The sequence below is a fragment of the Syngnathus acus genome, chromosome 22 (assembly GCF_901709675.1).
Source record: "Syngnathus acus chromosome 22, fSynAcu1.2, whole genome shotgun sequence".
Classification (NCBI taxonomy): domain Eukaryota; kingdom Metazoa; phylum Chordata; class Actinopteri; order Syngnathiformes; family Syngnathidae; genus Syngnathus; species Syngnathus acus.
In genome coordinates, this window is record NC_051106.1 from 1,831,313 (window position 1) to 1,852,531 (window position 21,219).

At 48.3% G+C, this 21,219-nt stretch overlaps 3 protein-coding genes across 3 annotated transcripts; 2 read left to right on the plus strand and 1 right to left on the minus strand.

Moving 5' to 3' along the window:
* The first annotated feature begins 1,137 nt into the window (after positions 1–1,137).
* Positions 1,138–4,860, plus strand: wdr32 (WD repeat domain 32). The gene is made up of 7 exons (XM_037242200.1): positions 1,138–1,788; positions 2,572–2,685; positions 2,758–2,955; positions 3,049–3,251; positions 3,329–3,406; positions 3,481–3,626; positions 3,705–4,860. Exons 1-7 carry the CDS (start codon positions 1,334–1,336, stop codon positions 4,074–4,076), a joined length of 1,566 nt encoding a protein of 521 aa, XP_037098095.1. The 5' UTR covers positions 1,138–1,333; the 3' UTR covers positions 4,077–4,860.
* Positions 4,861–8,578: 3,718 nt separating this feature from the next.
* Positions 8,579–14,998, minus strand: cpxm1a (carboxypeptidase X (M14 family), member 1a). The gene is made up of 13 exons (XM_037242198.1): positions 14,589–14,998; positions 12,893–13,002; positions 11,771–11,910; positions 11,604–11,688; positions 11,329–11,479; positions 11,155–11,237; positions 10,962–11,085; positions 10,650–10,846; positions 10,405–10,584; positions 9,894–10,188; positions 9,610–9,749; positions 9,399–9,501; positions 8,579–9,318 (listed from the first exon to the last, which is right to left on the minus strand). The coding sequence occupies exons 1-13, from the start codon at positions 14,839–14,841 to the stop codon at positions 8,981–8,983; spliced, it is 2,199 nt and encodes a 732-aa protein (XP_037098093.1). The 5' UTR covers positions 14,842–14,998; the 3' UTR covers positions 8,579–8,980.
* Positions 14,999–16,064: 1,066 nt separating this feature from the next.
* On the plus strand, positions 16,065–20,807 carry zmp:0000000662 (RING finger protein 145). The gene is made up of 11 exons (XM_037242199.1): positions 16,065–16,290; positions 16,457–16,732; positions 16,944–17,052; positions 17,176–17,267; positions 17,388–17,614; positions 17,733–17,911; positions 18,218–18,361; positions 18,424–18,606; positions 18,810–18,957; positions 19,153–19,509; positions 19,592–20,807. The coding sequence occupies exons 2-11, from the start codon at positions 16,564–16,566 to the stop codon at positions 19,853–19,855; spliced, it is 1,872 nt and encodes a 623-aa protein (XP_037098094.1). The 5' UTR covers positions 16,065–16,290; positions 16,457–16,563; the 3' UTR covers positions 19,856–20,807.
* Positions 20,808–21,219: the final 412 nt, after the last annotated feature.

Consider the following 21,219-nt stretch of genomic DNA (forward strand, 5'->3'; position numbering starts at 1 on the left):
ACAATAGGTGAAGAAACTGCTATCACGATTAAACATTTATTTGGTTCCCCCCTCCAAATGAAGCCGCATTAACAAAGTGGCCATCGACAAAATCAAGTTTGACACCCCTAGCAGGGCCGTTTTTTTCTATGGGCAATATGGGCGACCCCCCAGGGCGCAATCCACGTGGGGGCGCACGAGCACTCAGGAAAAAAAAAAATCACCAGTCACATTCCATCTCAAATCTGTTCAGTGGGCACTGGGGCGCCCTTATTGTCACGTAATGTCAATTTGCTGCTGAGAGTCGTGTCGGGTCGCCCCTCTCTCCCCACCTGTCTCTCTCGCATGCTCCGAGCAGGCAAGAGGGCGGCGGCCGGCAGGGGACAGCAGAGGCTCGAGAGGAAAAGCAAAGGGAGGGGGGCGAGAGATTCCAAGTCCACCCAACTGCTTCCAAATAAATTGTATTTCATTCATAAAAATAATAATACCTATCCACATGTAATCAATTGGGTTAATGGAACAATTTACACACAAAAACAGACAGTGCATGCACTATGTCCGTTATTACCTGATGCACGCATACGCAACGTGATCAATGTTAAGTTAAGGTTGTTTGACGGACCGGATGGTATTTGCAAATTTTGGGGGGGGGGGGGGGGGGTTGCCCATGGCGCAAAAGCAGCCAGGACCACCTCTGGTCAAAGGTGAGCACTGTCGCGCCTGATAAAATCAGCGTTCGTGGAGAAAAGCTAGTGAGAGAAACAATGATGAGGATACAATTAAAATTATTTAGCAAATGTATTACTTTAGAAGTGTGTATCAAATTGGCAATCCAAATTGGCAAGAGTCCATCCATTCACAAGGTGGAAGCAACAAACCTGGGGCAAGGCGCTGAGAGAAAAAGGCGGAAACGGAATTACGCAATTTCTGTCATTATAAAGTCAAGCCAGCCAATTGAATAAAAGTAATTTCCGGTAGTGTGCTTCAGAGTACAAAAACTAATAAAAAAATTACAATGTGAAACCAAAAGATCGATTAAATAGTATTTGTTGTATATGTTTTATGCTTTAAATACTGTAATGCTAATCTTCGTTTGCGTACGGTGAGATTCGGCACTTTCATTCATTTACTTTGAAAGTCTCACCGGTACTCGTCCAGTTGTCCACCGACTAGCCTCTTCCGCTTCTACCGCGGCGGTTCGGCTCAGGCGAATCTGACAACAAGCAACATTTGTCCGCTTCAAGCTCACTTAAAATCCGTCATGGCACCGCCGCGGTGTTGAGGCGGCTCCGCTTTCACGCTCGTCCGGTGGACCGCGCTCATTCGACGCTCGGATATCTCGCCAGAGGCCACAATGAGCTCAGAGGACCCCGACGACCCGCGGGACAGGCCCGACAGCAGGAGCAGCAGCAGCACGACCACCAGCAGCAGCAGTAGCGGCGGCGGGGGATCCGACAAAGAACCCCACATGGACGGCTCGGACCACGATGGAGACCTCGCTCGTAGCTGCCCTCCTTCCCCGCCGGCAACCAGCGAGACTTTGGAAGATCGTCAAGAATCAGCCGCCGCGCCTCAATCGGCAGGCGGCGACGGCAGTGGGGGTTCGGGCTGCGACACTAGCCGGGCTCCGAGTCTGTTCTCGTGGCTTCAGAACAGGTCCATCAGGCGCGGCGTATTTGTGGACCCGGTGCGAGACAATTTCAGGACCATGACTAGCTTGTACAGCTCCATGAACCCGGCCGCCGACTCAGTCAACCTGAGCACCAAGACGCACGGTGCCGTGTTCAACCTGGAATACTCTCCAGACGGGTAAGGAAGGCCCTCAAGTCGGGGTGACCCCGAATGTGGAGGCCGAGAATGCATAATTACACAAATGTCGGCTGGACCCCCACCCCTGACCCTCATCTGAAACCCATACCCAGTCAGCTAGCACAACTCTTTACATTGAATTCCAAACCTGGTCCTGAAAACACCAAACCTTATTTGAAACCTAACCCTGGCTTTTGTTTGTTTTTAATGGATAGTCCACAGCCTCCAGTCCAATCAGTCTCTATCAAATGATCAGTTCATCCTCACGTTCTGCAGGAGCCTGATAATTGAATCAGGTGTGTTCAGGGAAACTTGGAAAACATGTAGGAATGCGGCCCCCGAGGACTGGAGTTTGAGACCCCTGCTCTATCTAGATACAGTATCAAGTTATTTGATCCTTCGAGAGCCTAAATTGCTTTCTTGCTCAAGTTATACTGGCAGTTGACTTTTGTATGCTGATTACGTTTGTAGGTGTGTAATCGATTAGAGTGGGAGGGTCAGTTGTTCACTGTGGATTAGTGGCTGGGTCAAAGCGACTAGACGGCTCAATAAAGCAGGTCAAGCTGAAGCAGCAGGCCGGCTCACCCTTGTGTTCCCACTCGGTCCTCCTGTTAATGCGTGCTGGGCTGAAATACAAACCCTGGCACGAGACCCAAATGTGAAACTTTGAAGTCCAGTTTGAAAGCCTGGCTGTCGCCAAGCTTTAAATGCTCATTTAAAAAACAACAACCCTGGTTTAGAAAAAACTTGGCCAAGTGCTCGACGATGACGTGTGATCTTCAGGTCTGTGCTGACGGTGGCCTGCGAGCAGACCGAGGTCCTCCTCTTTGATCCTGTCTCGTCCCGACACATCAAAACCTTGACGGAGGCCCATGAGGATTGTGTCAACAACATAAGGTGACTTTTGTCCATATTTCAAATCATTCAAGCTAAGGCATTGAAATGGAAACGCTGACGGTTCTGCTTCAGGTTCCTGGACAACCGTCTGTTCGCCACGTGCTCGGATGACACCACCATCGCGCTGTGGGACCTGCGCAAGCTCAACTCCAAGGTGTGCTCGCTGCATGGCCATGCCAGCTGGGTGAAGAACATCGAGTACGACACCAACACGCGCCTGCTGGTCACCTCCGGCTTCGACGGCAACGTCATCACGTGGGACACCAACAGGTGCCCAGAGTCTTACTTTAAAGTGATCATGAGCTACTTTCAAATTTCGTCACCGGAGCAAAAGTCTGATAAAATACCAAACGCTCCCCTCAGATTCACGGAGGACGGCTGCCCGCACAAGAAGTTCTTCCACACACGCTACCTGATGAGGATGCGCCTGACACCCGACTGCTCCAAGATGCTCATCTCCACGTCGTCGGGCTACCTGCTCATCCTGCACGACTTGGACCTCACGCAGTCGCTGGAGGTGGGCAGCTACCGCATGCTGCGGGCCAGGCGGACGCCGCTCACTTCAGGTAGGCGGCCCCGGCCTTCGCTCCCGGCATGCAGGGATCGCGGTCGGGTGGGTTCAAATGTGCGCTTTGACGCTCAGACGGAGGCGCGCTGGCATCCCGCTCGGCCGGACCGCGCCACGGAAACGACTCCGGCAAGTTGCACCCGCATAGAGAAGGTGAGAAGCCCTTTGACGTCAAAAGCTGTCGAGGATCAACGTCCGATCATGAAACCTAAACGCTCTTCCTTCAGGCCTTTCTCCCCGGAACAGCCTGGAGGTTCTGACCCCGGAGATCCCGGGCGAGCGGGATCGAGGGAGCTGCATCACGTCCCTGCAGCTCCACCCCAAAGGCTGGGCCGCACTCATACGCTGCTCCAGCAACATGGACGATCGCGAGGTGAGCCCGAGACGCGACGATGGCACGTTGGCCTCTGTGGCAGGTTTTTCAAGCCCGCCCCCGGCATGTCCCCCGCAGTGGACGTGCGTGTACGAGTTCCAGGAGGGCGCGCCCACCCGCCCGCCAGCGTCCCCACGCTGCTCCCTGCGCCTGACTCACTTCATCGAGGAGGCCAACGTGGGGCGGGGCTACATCAAGGAGCTTTGTTTCAGCCCGGACGGACGCCTCATCTGCTCGCCGTACGGCTACGGAGTGCGTCTGCTTGCCTTTGACGACAGCTGCGGCGAGCTAGCCGACTGCGTGCCGGTGCAGACGGCTTGCCTGCGCGAGGTGCGCTCCATCTACTCTCACAGCGACGTGGTGCTCACCACCAAGTTCTCGCCCACACACTGCCAGCTGGCCTCGGGCTGCCTGAGCGGCCGGGTGGCGCTCTACCAGCCCAAGTTCTAGCAGAACACGCCCACCCAGGTACGCCCGCGTCTTCTATGCACACCTTCTCAAAAGTGCTGCGGCCCGCCGGGGACGTTTCGAGTCCGTCCCGAAGCGACAGCGGCCTCAACGATTCGCTCCGCCTTAAATTGCACATTTAAGGTGGAACCTTAGGGGCGAGGCGTCCGACGGCTGCTTAGCACGTCCGTCCGGCTTGCCCTTGTGAGGCTCGACTTGGAATCTATGCTGCGGCCGTCCCGTGTGGACCATCCTCGTGGTCTCCGCGTGCTTGCGTGCATTTTCTCAAGAAGTGGTCTGCATGTGAGCTAAACTGAAGATTGAAAATTGTCCAAAGGTCTGAAAGTGAGCGTGATGGCTTCTTTGTCTCAATGCGATTGGCGGGCTGTGTGACTTTTTAGAAGGGGGAAAAAAATTTAAATTAATATTAAATTAAATTGATAAAAAAGTAATTCTAAGAAAAATGGCTTTTCCTAGAAATATTGCAACTTTTTCTCAAAGTGGAAAAACCAGACTCTAATCTTGAAACTTTTTTTTCAACGAGACTTAAATCTTCAGATTTTCTCAAACCACCGCAAATTTCTAGAAAAAAAGTACAGTTTTTATAAAAACGTTTCCCTCAAACAGTGCGGAAAACACTGCTTGCATCTTGAGATATTTCTCAATAAGCTTACTTTGTTAGAAAAAAATATAAACATAAAAACATAAACATTTGACAAAGATTTATTCTTGTAAAATTGAAGTGATTTTTTTTCTCTCTCAATGCAAACCATAATCTAACCTTAAAGAAAAAGTAAAACAAAAAACACTACTTTTTTTTGCCCAATATTCAATTGACTGTCCCCCGATTGGTCGCCATTGGTTAGCGACCAATCTCGAGTCCACCCTGCTTAGGCCCCAGCTCACCCGCAAAATGAATGAGTGGAGAAACATTTTGTGGACTTGCAAGCCGGTTGCTTTCCACGTTGACTCAACATGGCACGACATGGACACCGCTGCCTTTGGCTCATGTTTCCGCCTCGTGGCCTTTCAGCGTTTTTTTTTTCTTCATAGCAATCTGTCAACGATGGCGTTTAGGTGACTTTTTTTTTTCTTTTTGCGTTCTCGCCTCCTGTTCAAATATCGAGAGCCATCCATCCATCCATCCATCCATCCATCCATCTTCTTCCGGTTATCCGGGGTCGGGTCGCGGGGGCAGCAGCTTTAGGAGGGACTCCCAGACTTCCCTCTCCCCAGCCACTTCATCCAACTCATCCCGGGGGATCCCAAGGCGTTCCCAGGCCAGCTGAGAGACATAGTCTCTCCAGCGCATCCTGGGTCGTCCCCGGGGTCTCCTACCGGTAGGACATGCCCGGAACACCTCTCCAGGGAGGCGTCCAGGAGGCATCCTGATGAGATGCCCGAGCCACCTCATCTGGCTCCTCTCAACGTGGAGGAGCAGCGGCTCTACTCTGAGTCTCTCCCGGATGACCGAGCTTCTCACCTTATCTCTAAGGGAGAGCCCGGACACCCTGCGGAGGAAACTCATTTCGCCCGCTTGTATCCTGGATCTCGTTCTTTCGGTCACGACCCATAGCTCGTGACCATAGGTGAGGGTAGGAGCATAGATCGACCGGTAAATCGAGAGCTTTGCCTTTTGGCTCAGCTCTCTCTTCACCACGACGGACCGGTACAGAGTCCGCATTACTGCCGACGCTGCACCGATCCGCCTGTCGATCTCGCGGTCCATCCTGCCCTCACTCGTGAACAAGACCCCAAGATACTTGAACTCCTCCACTTGGGGCAGGATCTCATCCCCGATCCGGAGAGGGCATTCCACCCTTTTCCGACCGAGGACCACGGACTCGGATTTGGAGGTGCTGACCCTCATCCCGACCGCTTCACACTCGGCTGCGAACCGCTCCAGTGAGAGCTGGAGATCACGGCCTGAAGAAGCCAACAGCACCACGTCATCTGCAAAAAGCAGAGACGCGATGCTGAGGTCCCCAAACCGGACCCCCTCAACGCCTCGGCTGCGCCTAGAAATTCTGTCCATAAAAATTATGAACAAAATCGGTGACAAAGGGCAGCCATGGCGGAGTCCAACCCTCACTGGGAACGAATCCGACTTACTGCCGGAAATGCGGACCAAACTCTGGCATTGGTGATACAGGGACCGAACCGCCCTTATCAGTTGGCTCGGCACCCCGTACTCCCGAAGCACCCTCCACAGAACCTCCCGAGGGACACGGTCGAACGCCTTTCTCAAGTCCACAAAACACGTGGACTGGTCGGGCGAACTCCCATGCACCCTCGAGGATCCTGCCGAGGGTGTAGAGCTGGTCCACTGTTCCACGGCCAGGACGAAAGCCACACTGCTCCTCCTGAATCCGAGGTTCGACCTCCCGACGGACCCTCCTCTCCAGCACCCCTGAATAGACCTTACCAGGGAGGCTGAGGAGTGTGATTCCCCTGTAGTTGGAACACACCCTCCGGTCCCCCTTCTTAAAGAGGGGAACCACCACCCCAGTCTGCCAATCCAGAGGCACCTTCCCCGATGTCCACTCAATGCTGTAGAGGCGTGTCAGCCATGACAGCCCCACAACATCCAGAGCCTTTAAGAACTCCGGGCGGATCTCATCCACCCCGGGGGCCTTGCCACCGAGGAGTTTTTTAACTACCTCAGTGACTTCGACCCCAGAGATTGGAGAGTCCGCCTCAGAGTCTCCAGGCCCTGCTTCCACAATGGAAAGCGTGTCGGTGGAATTGAGGAGGTCTTCGAAGTATTCTCCCCACCGACTCACAACGTCCCGAGTCGAGGTCAGCAGCACGCCATCTCCACTGTAAACAGTGTTGACTGTGCACTGCTTCCCCCTCCTAGACGCCGGATGGTGGACCAGAATTTCCTCGAAGCCGTCCGGAAGTCATTTTCCATGGCCTCGCCAAAGTCCTCCCACGCCCGGGCTTTTGCCTCAGCAACCGCCGAAGCCGCGTTCCGCTTGGCCATCCGGTACCTGTCAGCTGCCTCCGGATTCCCGCAGGCCAAAACGACCTCTGCAGCCGGGGATCGGACCGCCAAGGTCCCCGCCTTTGGCCGCCGCCCAGCTCACTTTGCACCCGACCCCTTTGGCCCCTCCCACAGGTGGTGAGCACATGGGAAAGGGGACGACCCACGTTTTCTTTTCGGGCTATGCCCAGCCGGGCCCCATGGGCGAAGGCCCGGCCACCAGGCGCTCGCCTTCGAGCCCCACCTCCAGGCCTGGCTCCAGAGGGGGGCCCCGGTGACCCGCGTCCGGGCGAGGGAAAACTAGATCCAATTTTCTTAATCGTCATAAGGGGTTTTGTGAGCCGTGCTTTGTCTGGCCCCTCACCTAGGACCCTTTTGCCATGGGTGACCCTACCAGGGGCATGAAGCCCCAGACAACATGGCTCCTTGGATCATAGGGGCACGCAAACCCCTCCACCACGGTAAGGTGACGACTCACGGAGGGGAAATATCGAGAGCCTCACCTAGAAATGGGAAATAGTTCCGAGTTGTTTTCCCATTCCACCATTATGACACTAAAGAAAAATCCATAATGACCAAGACACTTCTGAGAAATTTCTTCTCATCCATCTTCTTTTTTTTTTTTTTTTTACCCTTGTCTGAGTATGCGTTAGGTTTCCCAAACTAATAATAGAAAAAAAGATGAAAGCCAAGTGTGAACTACTATGCATACTAGCCGCAGTCGGTAATCAATAAGGGCTGTTAGGACCACACTGGAATGGAAGGTGGGGATAAAAAAACAACAACATACATTTACGACAACTCTCGGATTCCGACTTCCTAGTTAAAAAAATATCTCATAAAAGCACTGCTTAGTCTTGTATCATTCAGACTTTTTATGAATGGGGAAAAAAAGCTTGTCTACACATTTCTAAATTTGTTCTCGTGCTACAATATTTTTTCTTTCCAGTATGGCCCTAATATTTATTACATATACACAGTTTGTTCTTGCGCTTATTTCTTATGAAAATAGGACTTAATTGAAAACTGATATTCAAGGTGGGCCTGAAAGACAACGGATGGAAATGCATTTATTGAATTATTTATTTCATCAAATTTCTGACTTTGTGCTTCTCTGGAGCTGTTTTTTGAGTTTGTAATGTGGGTGGAAATTGTTTTTCGGGTTTTCCCAAAATGTAATGTCAGAATAATCAATACCTCAAACGAATACTGAGGTCACTCAGTTTGCTCCTATTGAAAGACTGAAATAAGCGCAAAATATGAATTCAACAGAAAACAATTTTGCATCGTTTCCAGTGCTCTTCTGCATACGTTTGTGTGTGTTTGTGTGTGCGTTTGTGTACATGCGGTGCCAAGTTGTATTCACGCACTGAATTATCCTGAGCTATGAAACATTAAAAAAAAGGAAGGAAAGGTACTTTGTCTTGGCAACAATAAACAAGAAATTGCTTTGTTTTGAAAGTTGTTGTTCTGCCTCCTCGCCACTAGATGGCAGCATAATCAATTCAGTCCAAACAAACGCAGTAGAAGGAATTTTTATTAAAATTATTTTTTGAGACAGTGTAGTCTTGTTGGACTTGAGTCAAAGTAAAGTCGTTCTACATCAGACCAGCTGACACTTGCTGAGTGTTTTTTTTTTTTTTTTAAACAACTTTTGTCACAGTTCAAAAGGACATTTAGGGCCACACGCAATCTTGCAAAAAAAAATAATTTGCTTCACTCCGCTTTAAATCACAGTATAGAAAATACAGTCCCACTAATGTGGCTCTAACACTCCTTATCCCCCCGAATTATTTTACTTTTGGACAGCACAATCAAGTGAGAACCTCTACAAGCTTCCTCTTGGAGTGGCAGTGGCAGACGTACCTAATGTTGTGTCCGACAGCGAGGCGAAGCGACTGTGCGTGTCAATCCCTCGTCTTCATAAAGTCAAGGAGGAGGATCGCGCCTTGCGGGCAGCCTGCTCTCGCTGCATCCTTTGACCTTCCCGCCGTTGGTTGATGGCCTTGGTGCTCGCGCGCAGCTTGCGCAGGCGCAGGGCCCGCAGGCGCAGCTGCAAGTCCTGCGGGATCTTGCCGCCCTTGGCGCGGATCTCCTTGAGGCGCTCCACAGGCGTCTGCGTCAGGTTGAAGTCGCAGATGGTGGCACGGGGCTCCATGCCTACATGGCAGTGCCGCACGGCCGGGAAGTAGCCCTCGGCCCACGCCACCACCTTGTAGTCGCCCGGGTTCAGCAGGCGCCAGTAGTCTCCGTCAGCGGCTGCACAAGGGAGGGGGGGGGGCATGCCAAGGTGGCTGTGAGGTGACTGCCAATGGCCCTCATTCCGTTGTCCGCCTTACCTGTTCGGATGTCGTGTCCGTGGTCCTCCACCTTGATCACGGCGTCCTCGATTCCTTTTTTGCTCTCCTTGTCCCGCACCACACCTTTCAGGCCACGATGCACCTGACGAGATGTTTTTTTTTGGGGGGGGGGGGGTTGACTCGTGACTCAAGGCGACATTTCGATTCATTCATTATTTTTGTTGCTGAAATAAAATGGAAGATTAGCAACCTGCTCCATGAAGAGGAGGAGCGACTCCTTGTTGTTCTCCCACTCGACGGGAAGCTCGCTGGCGTGAGGAAACTTGTCACAGGAAAGCTCCACCGTCACCTCAAAGCAATTGGTGTGCAAGTAGCTGAAATCGTTCATGCCTGAGAAGGACAGTTACTAGTGTCAGTGCTGAGACACCGGCAAAAAGAAATCTGCAACAAAATGTCTAGAAACGGCGCCTTTTCAGGCGTGGATGTAAGCTCAAGATAGACCCGCCTACCAAATTTCACACAATTGTGACTCACTTCCGGCCACGTGGTGCCAGGCTCCGCCGTTGATGATGTTGTTGTAGACCTGGAAGTCCTCGTTGTGGCACAGGCGGCGCTCTGGGTTGGCCATGGCCCGGTTGGTGGAGGCGTAGACGGTGGCCACCCAGCGGAAGAAGGAGTTGTCCGGGGTGGGCGTGTGTGCCTGCGGGGCCCAGTTCTCGGTGCCGTCGTACGGGTACGTCACCACCAGCTCGCCCCCGTGCAGGTTGGCGCCCAGCACAAATGGGATGTCCTGCATCCAGCTGATCACGGCGCGGGTTTCCGGGGCCACCTGACCAACCCAGGAACCAATCACAATCAGCTTGCTGAAATTTTTGGTCTTTTGTTCTAGGAGAAACTGATGTTCTGGTCCCTCACTGAGAACTTTTTTACGTTCTTTCGGTCTCCCGTCTAGAGTAGGTGGTATTTTCCTGAGTAATGTGAGGTGCTACCAGACCATTTTGCCCCCCCCCCCTCACAATAACGGTTGCGTTTCTGGTGTTCTCACCAAGGCATCTTCTTTAGTGTAGTATTCCGGAATGGGAATGTAGTGGTTGGGCACTTTGGACGGGTCCCTGGACATATACTGAGCATCCCACAGGATGGTGTTCAGATCCGGAAAGTTGTGATTCAGGTCGATCCATTCATAGGTGTAGCGTCCCTCGCCCCAGCCGGCCAGCTCGGAGCCCTGAGGAACGTCGGGAGTTTAAATCCACCTCACCTTTCCTGCCACAACCAGTAAGGACGAAGTACCTTCTTGTAAGCCATTTCGTAGCCGTCCGGGTTCATGGAGGGAAAGAGGTGAATGCGGGTGTCGGTAACAAGCCGGACCACGCGCTGGTTGCCTCGCTTGTACTCGCGGCACAGATACTGCATCAGGTTGAGGACCAACTCACGACCCAGGACTTCATTTCCGTGCATGTTGGCCACGTAGCGGAACTCCGGCTCGCCTGATCAAAAATGAGTCAATGTGTCTGGGTACCAAATGTCTAATTCATTCACTGTTGAAATGGATCTTTGACGTCATTAGCCGTCATTAGTAGTGAATGAGTTAAGGTTTCTCACCGAGTTCGTGCTTCCCGGGGTTATCTGAGATCTCCATGACATAGAGCTTGAGGCCCATGTAGCTTTTCCCAATGGTGTAAATCCGCGTGATGTCGGGACACTCTTCCGCCACCGACTTCATCAGCTTTCAGAGAAGGAGATAGCGAAGTTTAAAAGTTTTCAATGTACAAAAGCCAAGGAACTGGGTGTGAACCTTTCTCATCTCCTGGTAGTTGTGGTGGCGGAAATCTAGATTGTCCTTTGTTCCGCCCTCTTGTGAAAAGCCATCCTGCGGCTCTGGAAGGTTGAACAACACATCAGTTAACACAAACAGTCCATTACAAGGGCGGGGCATATAACCCTCGCAGGATGGGTTGCGCATGTGTACCGTGAACCCGACACCCAAGTATCTCGGCTCGAAGGCAGACGTCTCCGTCGGGGTACCAACTCTGCGGGTTGATGCGGATGTACCGCGCAACCATCGGGACGGGAAACAAGGCCAGCACCGGAGTCTCGCTGTCCATGTTGCCTTCAAAAACCTGCAGCATTGAGGTAGGAGTTTGAGTATAGGGGGAAAAGACTTTTGTCACTGATAATGGCATTGAAATTGATTGATTCAAGGTTTCAAGCATGGGTTGGATTGGCGTTGGAAGCCTGACTTACCGCTTCTTGCGTTGCGTTCATGCTACTTTTCCAGGTGATGGAGTCGTTGCTTAGCTGCACTTTGTAGCTCGTGACCCAATCTTCTCTGCACGCGTAGGCGCGCACACAAAACGTTTGCTCAGATTTCCCAATCGGGGTAATTGTGGAAAATTCGGACACTACCTGACCTCCAGATAGAGTTGCGTCCCTGCAGGATGACTCCGGTAAAGCGGGTTAGGTGCAGGGCGTCCACCTCCAGCCACTGGTGCTGATCCCGGTAGTCAGCACACCAAGCGCCGTCGTACAGGTCACCGTCATCAATGCCTGACTGGAAATATTAGAGCGTGCGCGCGGGAATGCTTGGTCAGCATTGGGGTGAACCACAAACTAGTTGGCTCTTGAGAGTGACACTTAATTGCTTTCAGACTCCCAGAGCCATTTCATAAGAGCCTTTCATACTGTTATTCATCCAAACCGCATTCTTTTTGCAGTTTTTTTTCTCTGATGGACCCTCGTTATGCCCCACTGTGTTTCTGATTAATATCCAGTCAACACAAAGACAGTGAGAACTCTCAAATCATCTTTCCCCGTTAAAATGAATGGAAATTCCAATAGTCCGTTTCAGTGGCTTCTCAAATCTATGGCTCTTGATTTTCGGGAGCAGGTTCTCTACACTTCTTCAGAACGTATTTTTGGTGCTCTAATCCATGGCATCTAATTGTAATGGAGGTAAAAAAAATAATAATACGATCAGGTGCACGCCATCATCCTCCCACCAAGCACCAACATGGTAAGTTTGGCAAAACTTAAAGTTTTGATAAAAATCTCAAGCAGTTTCAAGCTTTTAATTTGGCACTGTAGTGGGCATGAAAAAAAGTACAAACTCAATGTTTGTTATATTGCATGTCTACATGTGTTGCGCAACCTTTTGCCACATAGATGCTATTTGTTAGCCTGTCTATGGTGTTTCCCATTCTGTGTTGGCATTGGCATTGAACTTGCAGACTATGTCTGTTTGCTGTGTGTGTGTGTGTGCGTGTGTGCGTGTGCGCGCGCTGTGGGTGTGTGGTGGGTGTGTGTTTGTGGTGTGGGGTGGGTGGGTGTAATTAGTTTGACAGTAGACTGGAATTGGCAATAAAGCACTTAAAGCCTCTTTTTTTCAAGATCTGCCCAACTGTCACTTTTGAAAAGTGGTTCTGGCATTAAAACGTTGACATGTCCACCCTTCTGCATGGAGACCAAACATCTGAACAACACAGATTAAAGAAAAAAACTAGGAAGAAGAATGAGAAATGAAAAAGAGATGGAACCTGGATGTTTAGCCTCCCCCTGTGAGGACCAAGACCAAATCTCTGGAAGGAGGACGCCTGGATTTGGGTGTCGTCCACCCTGAGGGACTCCAGACCCAGGGGAGGACAGCCTGAAATGGAAGTTTGAAATTAGGCTCTCAGTGTTTGAGGTGTAACAAATGGCCATGTTGAAAAATGTTTTTGTTTTGCTTCTGAATGTGGAGTTTAAGATGCGGTGCCGTGCAGGAGCGCGTCTAGTCCAGTATGCGGCAGGGTGGCAGGCAGCCCACAAATCCTAAAAAGTCTTAGATTTGCCAATTCACGTGTAATTTTTTGGAAAGCTGTGCCGTAGCCGTTTTTAAAGTCGGTAAATTGCTTGGTGGATTGTCTTTATTTAGCATGACAATCAAAGACTTTCCAAGGCCTTCCATTTTTCTGTTTGCATGGAAGAAAAGATTTGGACAACACTGCACTAAGTCTATCCGGAAAATATTCACCGGGCTTTACTTTATGTGACTTTTATAATTCCAAAGGGAAAAAAAAACAAATGTACTCTATTCCATTTAGGAATTAGGCTGTGACATAATAACTTGTGGAAAAAATGAAGCAGTACAAATAGTTTCCGGATGCGTGTTCTGCGTACAAACTTTGGTGTGGCGCGCTGCCTTGCAATTTGGGAAAAGGGTCGACTTTGAATTTGAAAGCAAGTGACCTGAGATGATACTGCTGATGTGTTATTGTGGGTTACTGTTACTGTAAGCCAACATGACAGATAGCGCCAACACTGTCACTCCAACAATGCATGTTACTGTTACTGTGTGTTACATGATAATTGACTCCTGTTACTGTTACTGTATGTTGGTTCGGCTGTGCGTGGAGGGGTTAAAAATGCTCCGCCGTGAGTGCGATGTAATCGGAGCAGCTCGGCTATGCGGGTTGCGGAGAGAGCCCCATTCCCATTTTCCCACTCATGCTCCTCGAGGAGGAGGAGGAGGAAGACGCCCAGATAAGCGATTTTTGTGCACAACCGGAGCCAACAGGGTCGTGTGTAAAATTGAATGTTCCAGTCGCTGGAAATTGCGAGGCAATAACACAAGCATCTACCAGAATCGCTGACAGTGTGTCTGCTTTGGAAATTTAAGTGTTTTGGGCTCAAGAAAGTTCACCGTGTTCTCACGCATGGAGACGAGTCACGGCAAACTTGTCTTGGGGGATTCGCAGCACATCTGGCAACAAAGCCGACGGACACAAAACAGCGGCATTCAAAACATGACCGATTGACCTCCATTTCACGGCAGTCGTTCAAATTACAGGTCTGGACTGGGTTTCAAATTATTATAAATTAGGATTCCAAATTAATAATGTTTTGGATCAAGGTTAGGCTTTCAAACTAGTGTTTCAATGTAAGGATGGAGTTTACAGTTTGGGTTTTAAGACAGGTTTATGGTGTCAAACAAGGGTTAGTGTTCCACCCAAGGTAAGGGTTTCAAACAATGGTTAAGGTTTCAAATTGAGGGTTTGAGTCATGTTAAGGTCTCAATCCAAGGTTAGGGTTTGAAACTAAGGCTTGGATTTCAAATTAGGGTTTCAAGACAGGGTTGACGTTTCAAATAGGTTATGGTTTTAAAATTAGGATTCCTAGCCAGGTTTAACGTATCAAATTAGATTTCAAATTCAGGTATTGAGAATCGGACTGAAGATGTGTGATTGGTCATACCCATTTCAAGTTTGTCCTTTTGATTAGCTTCTTCCTTCTTTGGAATTCTGCTGGGATGCGACGGCGTTGGTGCCCAGCTCGCCGTTGACTTCAACTCTAGGGTTGCCGTCGGGCTGAAGGTGTTGGTGGTGTTTGTCTCGGAGGCAGCGGTCTCGGTCGTGTTGTCGAAGTCTGCGCTCGCCCAAAACGTTCCCGCTAGGAGGACGATGAAGATCAAGGCTGACTTTTCCATCCTTCTCTTTGTGTGCTGCATGTGCAGAGAATGCGCAGGAACATTACTTATGAGGGGAGACTAGGGGGGAGGACCAAAAGGGAGGGGGGAGGAGGAAGAGGAGGAGAGGTAGGGGCATTAAACCTCATAACCTAAAAGTCCTCGAAGTAGAAAAATCATTGTGGTGCACTTTCAAATGGTGCAGGTTTCAAATAAATGCATCGCACTTTTGAATGTGTGGGGGGGGGGGGGGGGTCAAGAGAAGGTTAAGGCATCAAAGTAGGGTTTCAAACTAGTTTAAGGGCTTCAAATCAGATGTTCTCCGAGTGACCCCAAGGCACTTGTTTGTGCCTGATAAATATCTGGAAGATGGGATGCATTATACTTGGCATACACTCAGAAGAGATTACTCTTCTTTTCAGTGTTATGAGAAGATCACTTCTGCGAAATTCAGCCCACTTCCTGCTAACAATCCCACCCATCCACCGCTTGGATAACACTGATGCAAGAAGTCTACACAAAAACATGTTTCATATTCCCGAATGCTGACTATCCAAAAACTCCAGAGCTAAATCAGCACAGGAAATTATTCATTCTTACTCACTCTCCACAGTGTTTAACAATTTCCTCTGTTTGTCTATTTTCATCTAATTTTCAAGTCTGTTGTGCAAAGTGGGGGTGATGAGGTACACCCTTGACTCAGCATGAAACACACTTTTATTTGCTGTTTTATTGAATTGTTTGTTTTTGTCGTCTGATTTTACGCCATGTGCAGCACTCTATGGAGCAATGCTTGTTTTCAAAGTGCTGGATGAATAAAGTTGAGTCTTTTCCTTCCAAAATCTTTATTGACACCGAGTCAAAGTAGAGGGGATAATATGTGTTCTAGGGAGTCACAGATGATGGACACTTTGCCTGTCTTGTGTGCCGACACCGTGAGTTCGATTTCCGCATGTGAATGTGTGTTTGACAAAAAAATATTTGTGTCTACAAGTGTCCCCGGTGTACACAAGAATTAGTTACACAAAACAAAGAAAAATCAAAACATTGATTTATGTATATAAAAAAAATTTTTTTTCCCACATTCGTATCATTCCATATTTGTTTTTTAATCTTTGTTATTGTATTCATTTATACCGTAGTTATTTTTCACGTTTGTAATGTTATAAATACATACGTACTGTTTCTTTAAAATTCCAAGTATCCCTCAATCTGATTGGATCATTCCGTTGTGACACAGCTCGCCCTCAATTCCAAGTTTACGTCGATGTGATTGGCTTGTTCCGCTGTGACGTTTACAGGAAGTGGTCACGCAAATGACCAGAATCATAACATTGGAAGTCATTCTCCTCGTCCTTATACCTGTATCGTCTTTTAATTTGATCAGTTCTTCGAGTTCGAGTGGAGTTATAATTTTGCGTTTGATTGACTGCACGAATGTAAAATGGTTTGTTGTTTGCTTAGAAACGAGCAGGATGGCTCCTCTGCAACGTAAGTTCTATTTCATGCCTACTGGCCATTCCTAACTTAAAATTGACACCGTTGTAGTGTTCTTTATAACTCAAATATATGGAGCATTGTAATATAGTATTGCATTTATTTAGTATTGGTGTTATTTTGAGGATACATCAATTGCGAGTTTTTGTTTTTGTTTCAGATGATCGCAGGATGAACGGAATGGTGATCATGTGACCTTTACCCCCTCACACTCAAACGCACTAAAATAATCGTCGTATAATTTATTTATTTATTTATTTATTGAGCATGCCTCGACTGGAAGTGTTTGCCAATGTGGCCCTGAGGGTGCCCAGCATCCTGGTGCTGGACCTGTTTTATAAGTATGACATCGTGGCTCTAATGGAGCAACTCAGAGTAAAAAACGAACATGTGTTCAGCAAGTACCGATGGCTCATTTGTGACACGTTCTACCTTGGTGAGTTCTTCCAACTACCACCAATATATTCTGTATTAACTGATATTTGTTTTCTAACATTGATGTAGTCTTCTCCTGTTTTTGTTTTTCATCATTTTTGAGTTTTTGTATTATCTAGCCATATATTTGTTGCAAAGTTGCTGTCCCTGTAAGTTTTTCTTTTTCAAATATTAATAATTTTCTGATATTTTGTGTGCGTGTACGTGCGTAGGTCACTTGCTGATGCTGGTTTTGCTGCTGCTCCCACTGAGACATATAGTAAGTGTCTACCTGCACGTACTGGCTGCCATGCTGCTCTTTGTGGGACACCAAATCGCAAAGTTAGTACCCAAGCTTCAAATCAGTTATTTCCAAATTAGGGTTAGGTGTGTACTGAATTGTATTGCTGTTGCCATGAGCCGGCCACGCCCCTTTGTGTTGTCATTTCCATTTGTTGTTTCCAGGGAATTCATCCTGGATGAGATACGCTCAGACCACCAGGGGGCGCCCTACCTCCACGCTGAAGCCTTCAACAGATTCATTCGGTCATTGACAAGTAAGTTCTATTGCCTCCAAGATAAGGTTATAGGGTTTCAAATAAGCCATAATGTGGCACTGAATGGACGTTCCCTTGTAGGACAGCGCCATCTAGTGAGCGACGTGTGTTTGTGTTTAGGTCAGCTCCTCGTGAGCGCACTGTGTGCTTTCCTAATGAAAACGCGCAAGGTGTGGCTCTTCTGGACCCCCGCTCTCCCCCTGCTGGCCCGCCTGGGCGGCGCCCCCGCAAACCTGCTCCCTGCCATCCACGTCTTTGCCGTCACGCTCAGCGAGGTCGCCTGCGAACTCTTCCTGCTCTTGTTACTCTACCGCCTCACCAAGAAGGCCTTGTCACTCAAGATGGAGGTGCTTTCATTCATCCTTCTGGTGTCATATCTTGAGAAACACATCTTCGTACCTTTTCTTTGGTTCTTTTATTTTTTTAAACAGTTTTCAACTGACCTGATATTAGAATCTTGCACAGGTGTTGGCGTTCTCTCGCCTGCCGGCGGCGGCTATTTCCTTGTGGACTGAGTTTGCCGTGCCACTTCTGTTTAGCGTCTTCTGGGTGGTCCTCTTTGTGGTCCACTTGTGCTCCAGCATCATGTCTCCTGCCGCCTCGTTCGCCGCCCATCAGAGCCTCCTCTTCTACCTGCTCACCAGGTGAGCAACCCAAGACTGAAAAGTCACCAGTAATTGATGCCCAGCCCTTAAAATGTTTCACCGTACCTATGTATAGATGACATGACAAAGCTCTATTTTTGTTCCTCTACACACTTCAACATTATGGTCTGAATGAAACTCCTCAACTAATTTGGTAAAAGTAGAAGTGCTGATTGAACGCTAATGTTTCAGTAAGAATTAAAACAAAAGTACAGAGCTAGGCAAACTTTAGGTAATAAAAAATGTGGTGGTCCTGCAAAAAAATTGTCAAATAGTAAAAGTCATTTTGTGTGTGCGCGTACGCAGTGTTTCCGAATGCTGCACCACGCCGTACTCCCTGTTGGGTCTGACTTTCGTGGTGTCCTACTTGGCTCTGGGTCTGCTCACCTTCTGCAAGTGGTTCCTGGGGAGCCACGATGACGCCCTGAACAACCACAACGTCATGCACAGGTGAGCGCACGCTTTCAAACTCGACTATTGGAGACAGCCTAAGTTGCATTGCTGTCTGTCAGGGGGGTGACGGAGGGCGTGACGCTGCTGCTGCTGGCCCTGCAGACGGGCCTGCTGGCGACGGCCACGCTGCAGCGGACCTTCCTGCTCAGCATCATCTTCTTCATCGTACTCACGTCCACAATGCAGGCCATGCTCGAAATCGCGCACCCGCTCGTCCTCGCTCTGGCCGCCTCGCAAAACAGGTACTTGCCTCGACTCGCCCGCACTACTTTTGTCCGAGCGAAACTCACTGTGACATAGTTGCTCGAGAGCGAGATGCCGCGAGATGGTGGCAAAGCACAACTTTTATCTAAAGAAAACTTCTCAATTTAGTTATTATTTATTATTATTATTATTATTATTTATTTATTATTATTATTACATTTATTTATTTATTTCCTTGTAGGAGTGTGTGGAAGCACTTGCGTGGGCTCAGCGTGTGTCTTCTTCTGCTGGTCTTCCCAGTTTTCATGGCATATGAAATTCTGCAATTCTTCCATATGGACTTCTGGCTCCTCATTTTGGTGGCAGGGTGCATGCTCACCTCCCTTCAGGTAGGCTCAGAACATTTTAGCTCTTCTAAGATCATTTTTGGTTCATCAAAAAATGTCTCTGTTTGAAGTGACCATTTTAGACTCCTCCCACCCATTGCTCGGGCATTTCTTGACTTTTGAGGTGCACATGACAGTATTTGCTCTGGCCAGCTGTGCTCGCCGATGCGCTTATTTTGCACGCTCTCGTCGGCACAGATAACAGGCACGCTGTTCATCTACTCCCTCTTCATGGCGGAGCTGTTCCGCAGCGAGCCTGTGGACAACCTGGACGAGGTCATCTACTGGGTGAACGCGGTGAGCCGCTCGCTGGAGTTCGCTGTGGCGCTGTGCGTGGTGGCGTATGCCGTCTGGGAGTCGCTGGTGGGCGAGTGGAGCTGGACGGGCGCCTCGGTAATTGTCGTCCACTCTTACTGCAACGTGTGGCTGCGGGCGCGCTCGGGCTGGCGCAGCTTTGTGCTTCGCTTGGAGGCCGTCAAGAAGATCAACTCGCTACCCCGGGCCACGCCGGAGCAGCTCGGGCGGCACGACGACGTCTGCGCCATCTGCTTCATGGTCGGCACCTGCCCATTTGCCTCGTTATCTATTAATCATCCACGTTGATCTATGAAGTTGACTTGTGCACGTGCGTTCACAGGAGATGACGTCGGCCGTGGTCACGTCGTGCGATCACTTGTTTCATGCCAACTGCTTGAGCAAGTGGCTCCACGTGCAGGGGACGTGCCCCATGTGCCACCAGACGGTCCCGGCCCACCCGCCGACCCACTATGGCAGGGAACCCGATACTTCGACACCGCTGGAGCCCGACGCCGGGGCCTTTTTGGAGGAAGACGTCGACTCTGTAGAGGAAGACTATTTCGACTCGGCAAAGGATGATTCGGACGAGGATGATTTTCTTTGATGGTTTTTTTTTTGGTCTTTATTTTTTGTCTTCACAAACGGGACAGTCCGGTCACATTAAATCAGTTTCATGCTAACATATGAATGGACAAACAGGATAAGGTGCTCTATGTTTTTTTTCTCAAAGACTCCTGGGTGGCCTCATTGTAGATTTTTCTAATCCTTTATTTTGGCCTTCCGTCTACATGCAAACAGACTTTGTTGACCGGTGGAAAGAGAATTTAAGGGATGAAGATTTTTTTTTTTTTAACCAAATGTGACTGTTGATATTTGTTAAAACCACAAGACACCATGGAGTGGATTCAACAACTATTTGAAAGCTTAAGAAGGAACTCTTAGTTGTTGGGTTTATTTTAGAAGCTAACATGCCAAACCAAAAATAGAATCAAGATAGTGAGTGCTTCGCAACTGTGGTGTGTTTCACAATCATTAAATATCTGGATATAATCTTGATCCTTTGAAACGAAGTTTATAAAATCAAAAAAGTATACTCTATGAATTAGTCCTAAATGGCTTTCAATCAAAAATGAATATTGAATTTAATTTCAATGTGTAACCTGGGTTGAAGGTAGGTTAGGGTAGAAAGGACAAAATAACTATTTTGTACAATAGGATACTTTTTACTGTGGTCACTTTCTATGATGTCATTAAGGTGTGGCTTTTTTAATCAAGCTTTAATGAGAATGAAACCTCACTTTCAATCCATAAATACATTTGTTGAATTCAACTCTGGATTGAATTTGGAATCTAGTTGGACAACACAATGTGGCTTCTCCGCCTTTTTTTTCCAAATTGAAATGTGAATTGTTTCGATGACGGCCTCAAGGTGTGGCGAGAACAACACATTTCCTTGTTGCTACGTTTCAAAAATACAGAGAAACCATAATAACAACACACAACTGCATAATTGTGGCAAAACAAGAATTCTTCAAATAAAACAGTGTACTTATACAGTTTGTATTCATTTTTATTAAATGTCTTAATTTATAATTTGTTTAAAATCCTCTTTAGATAATGCAATTACAACATTTGAATATTTTATTGGAATAATATTTTAATAACAATTTTAGATAAATATACAAAATATGTATAACCTATCAGACGCTGTATATAGAAATGTTAAAATTGAATAAATATAAATAAATAAAATTAAAAAGCCTGCTGAAATAGATCAAAATTAAGCTGAATGTTGTTTTTTGCAGCAAATATGATTTGAGTCTTCAGTGTCATTTCATTTCGTGTCATTTCATTTTAATCAACGTGAAATTTGATTAATTGTTCAACACTTATGAGCGTGTGCGTGCACGCGTGTTCGTACGCGTGCACGCAGAGCCTGCATCCGGGCCACAGTTGTTTTGACGTCGC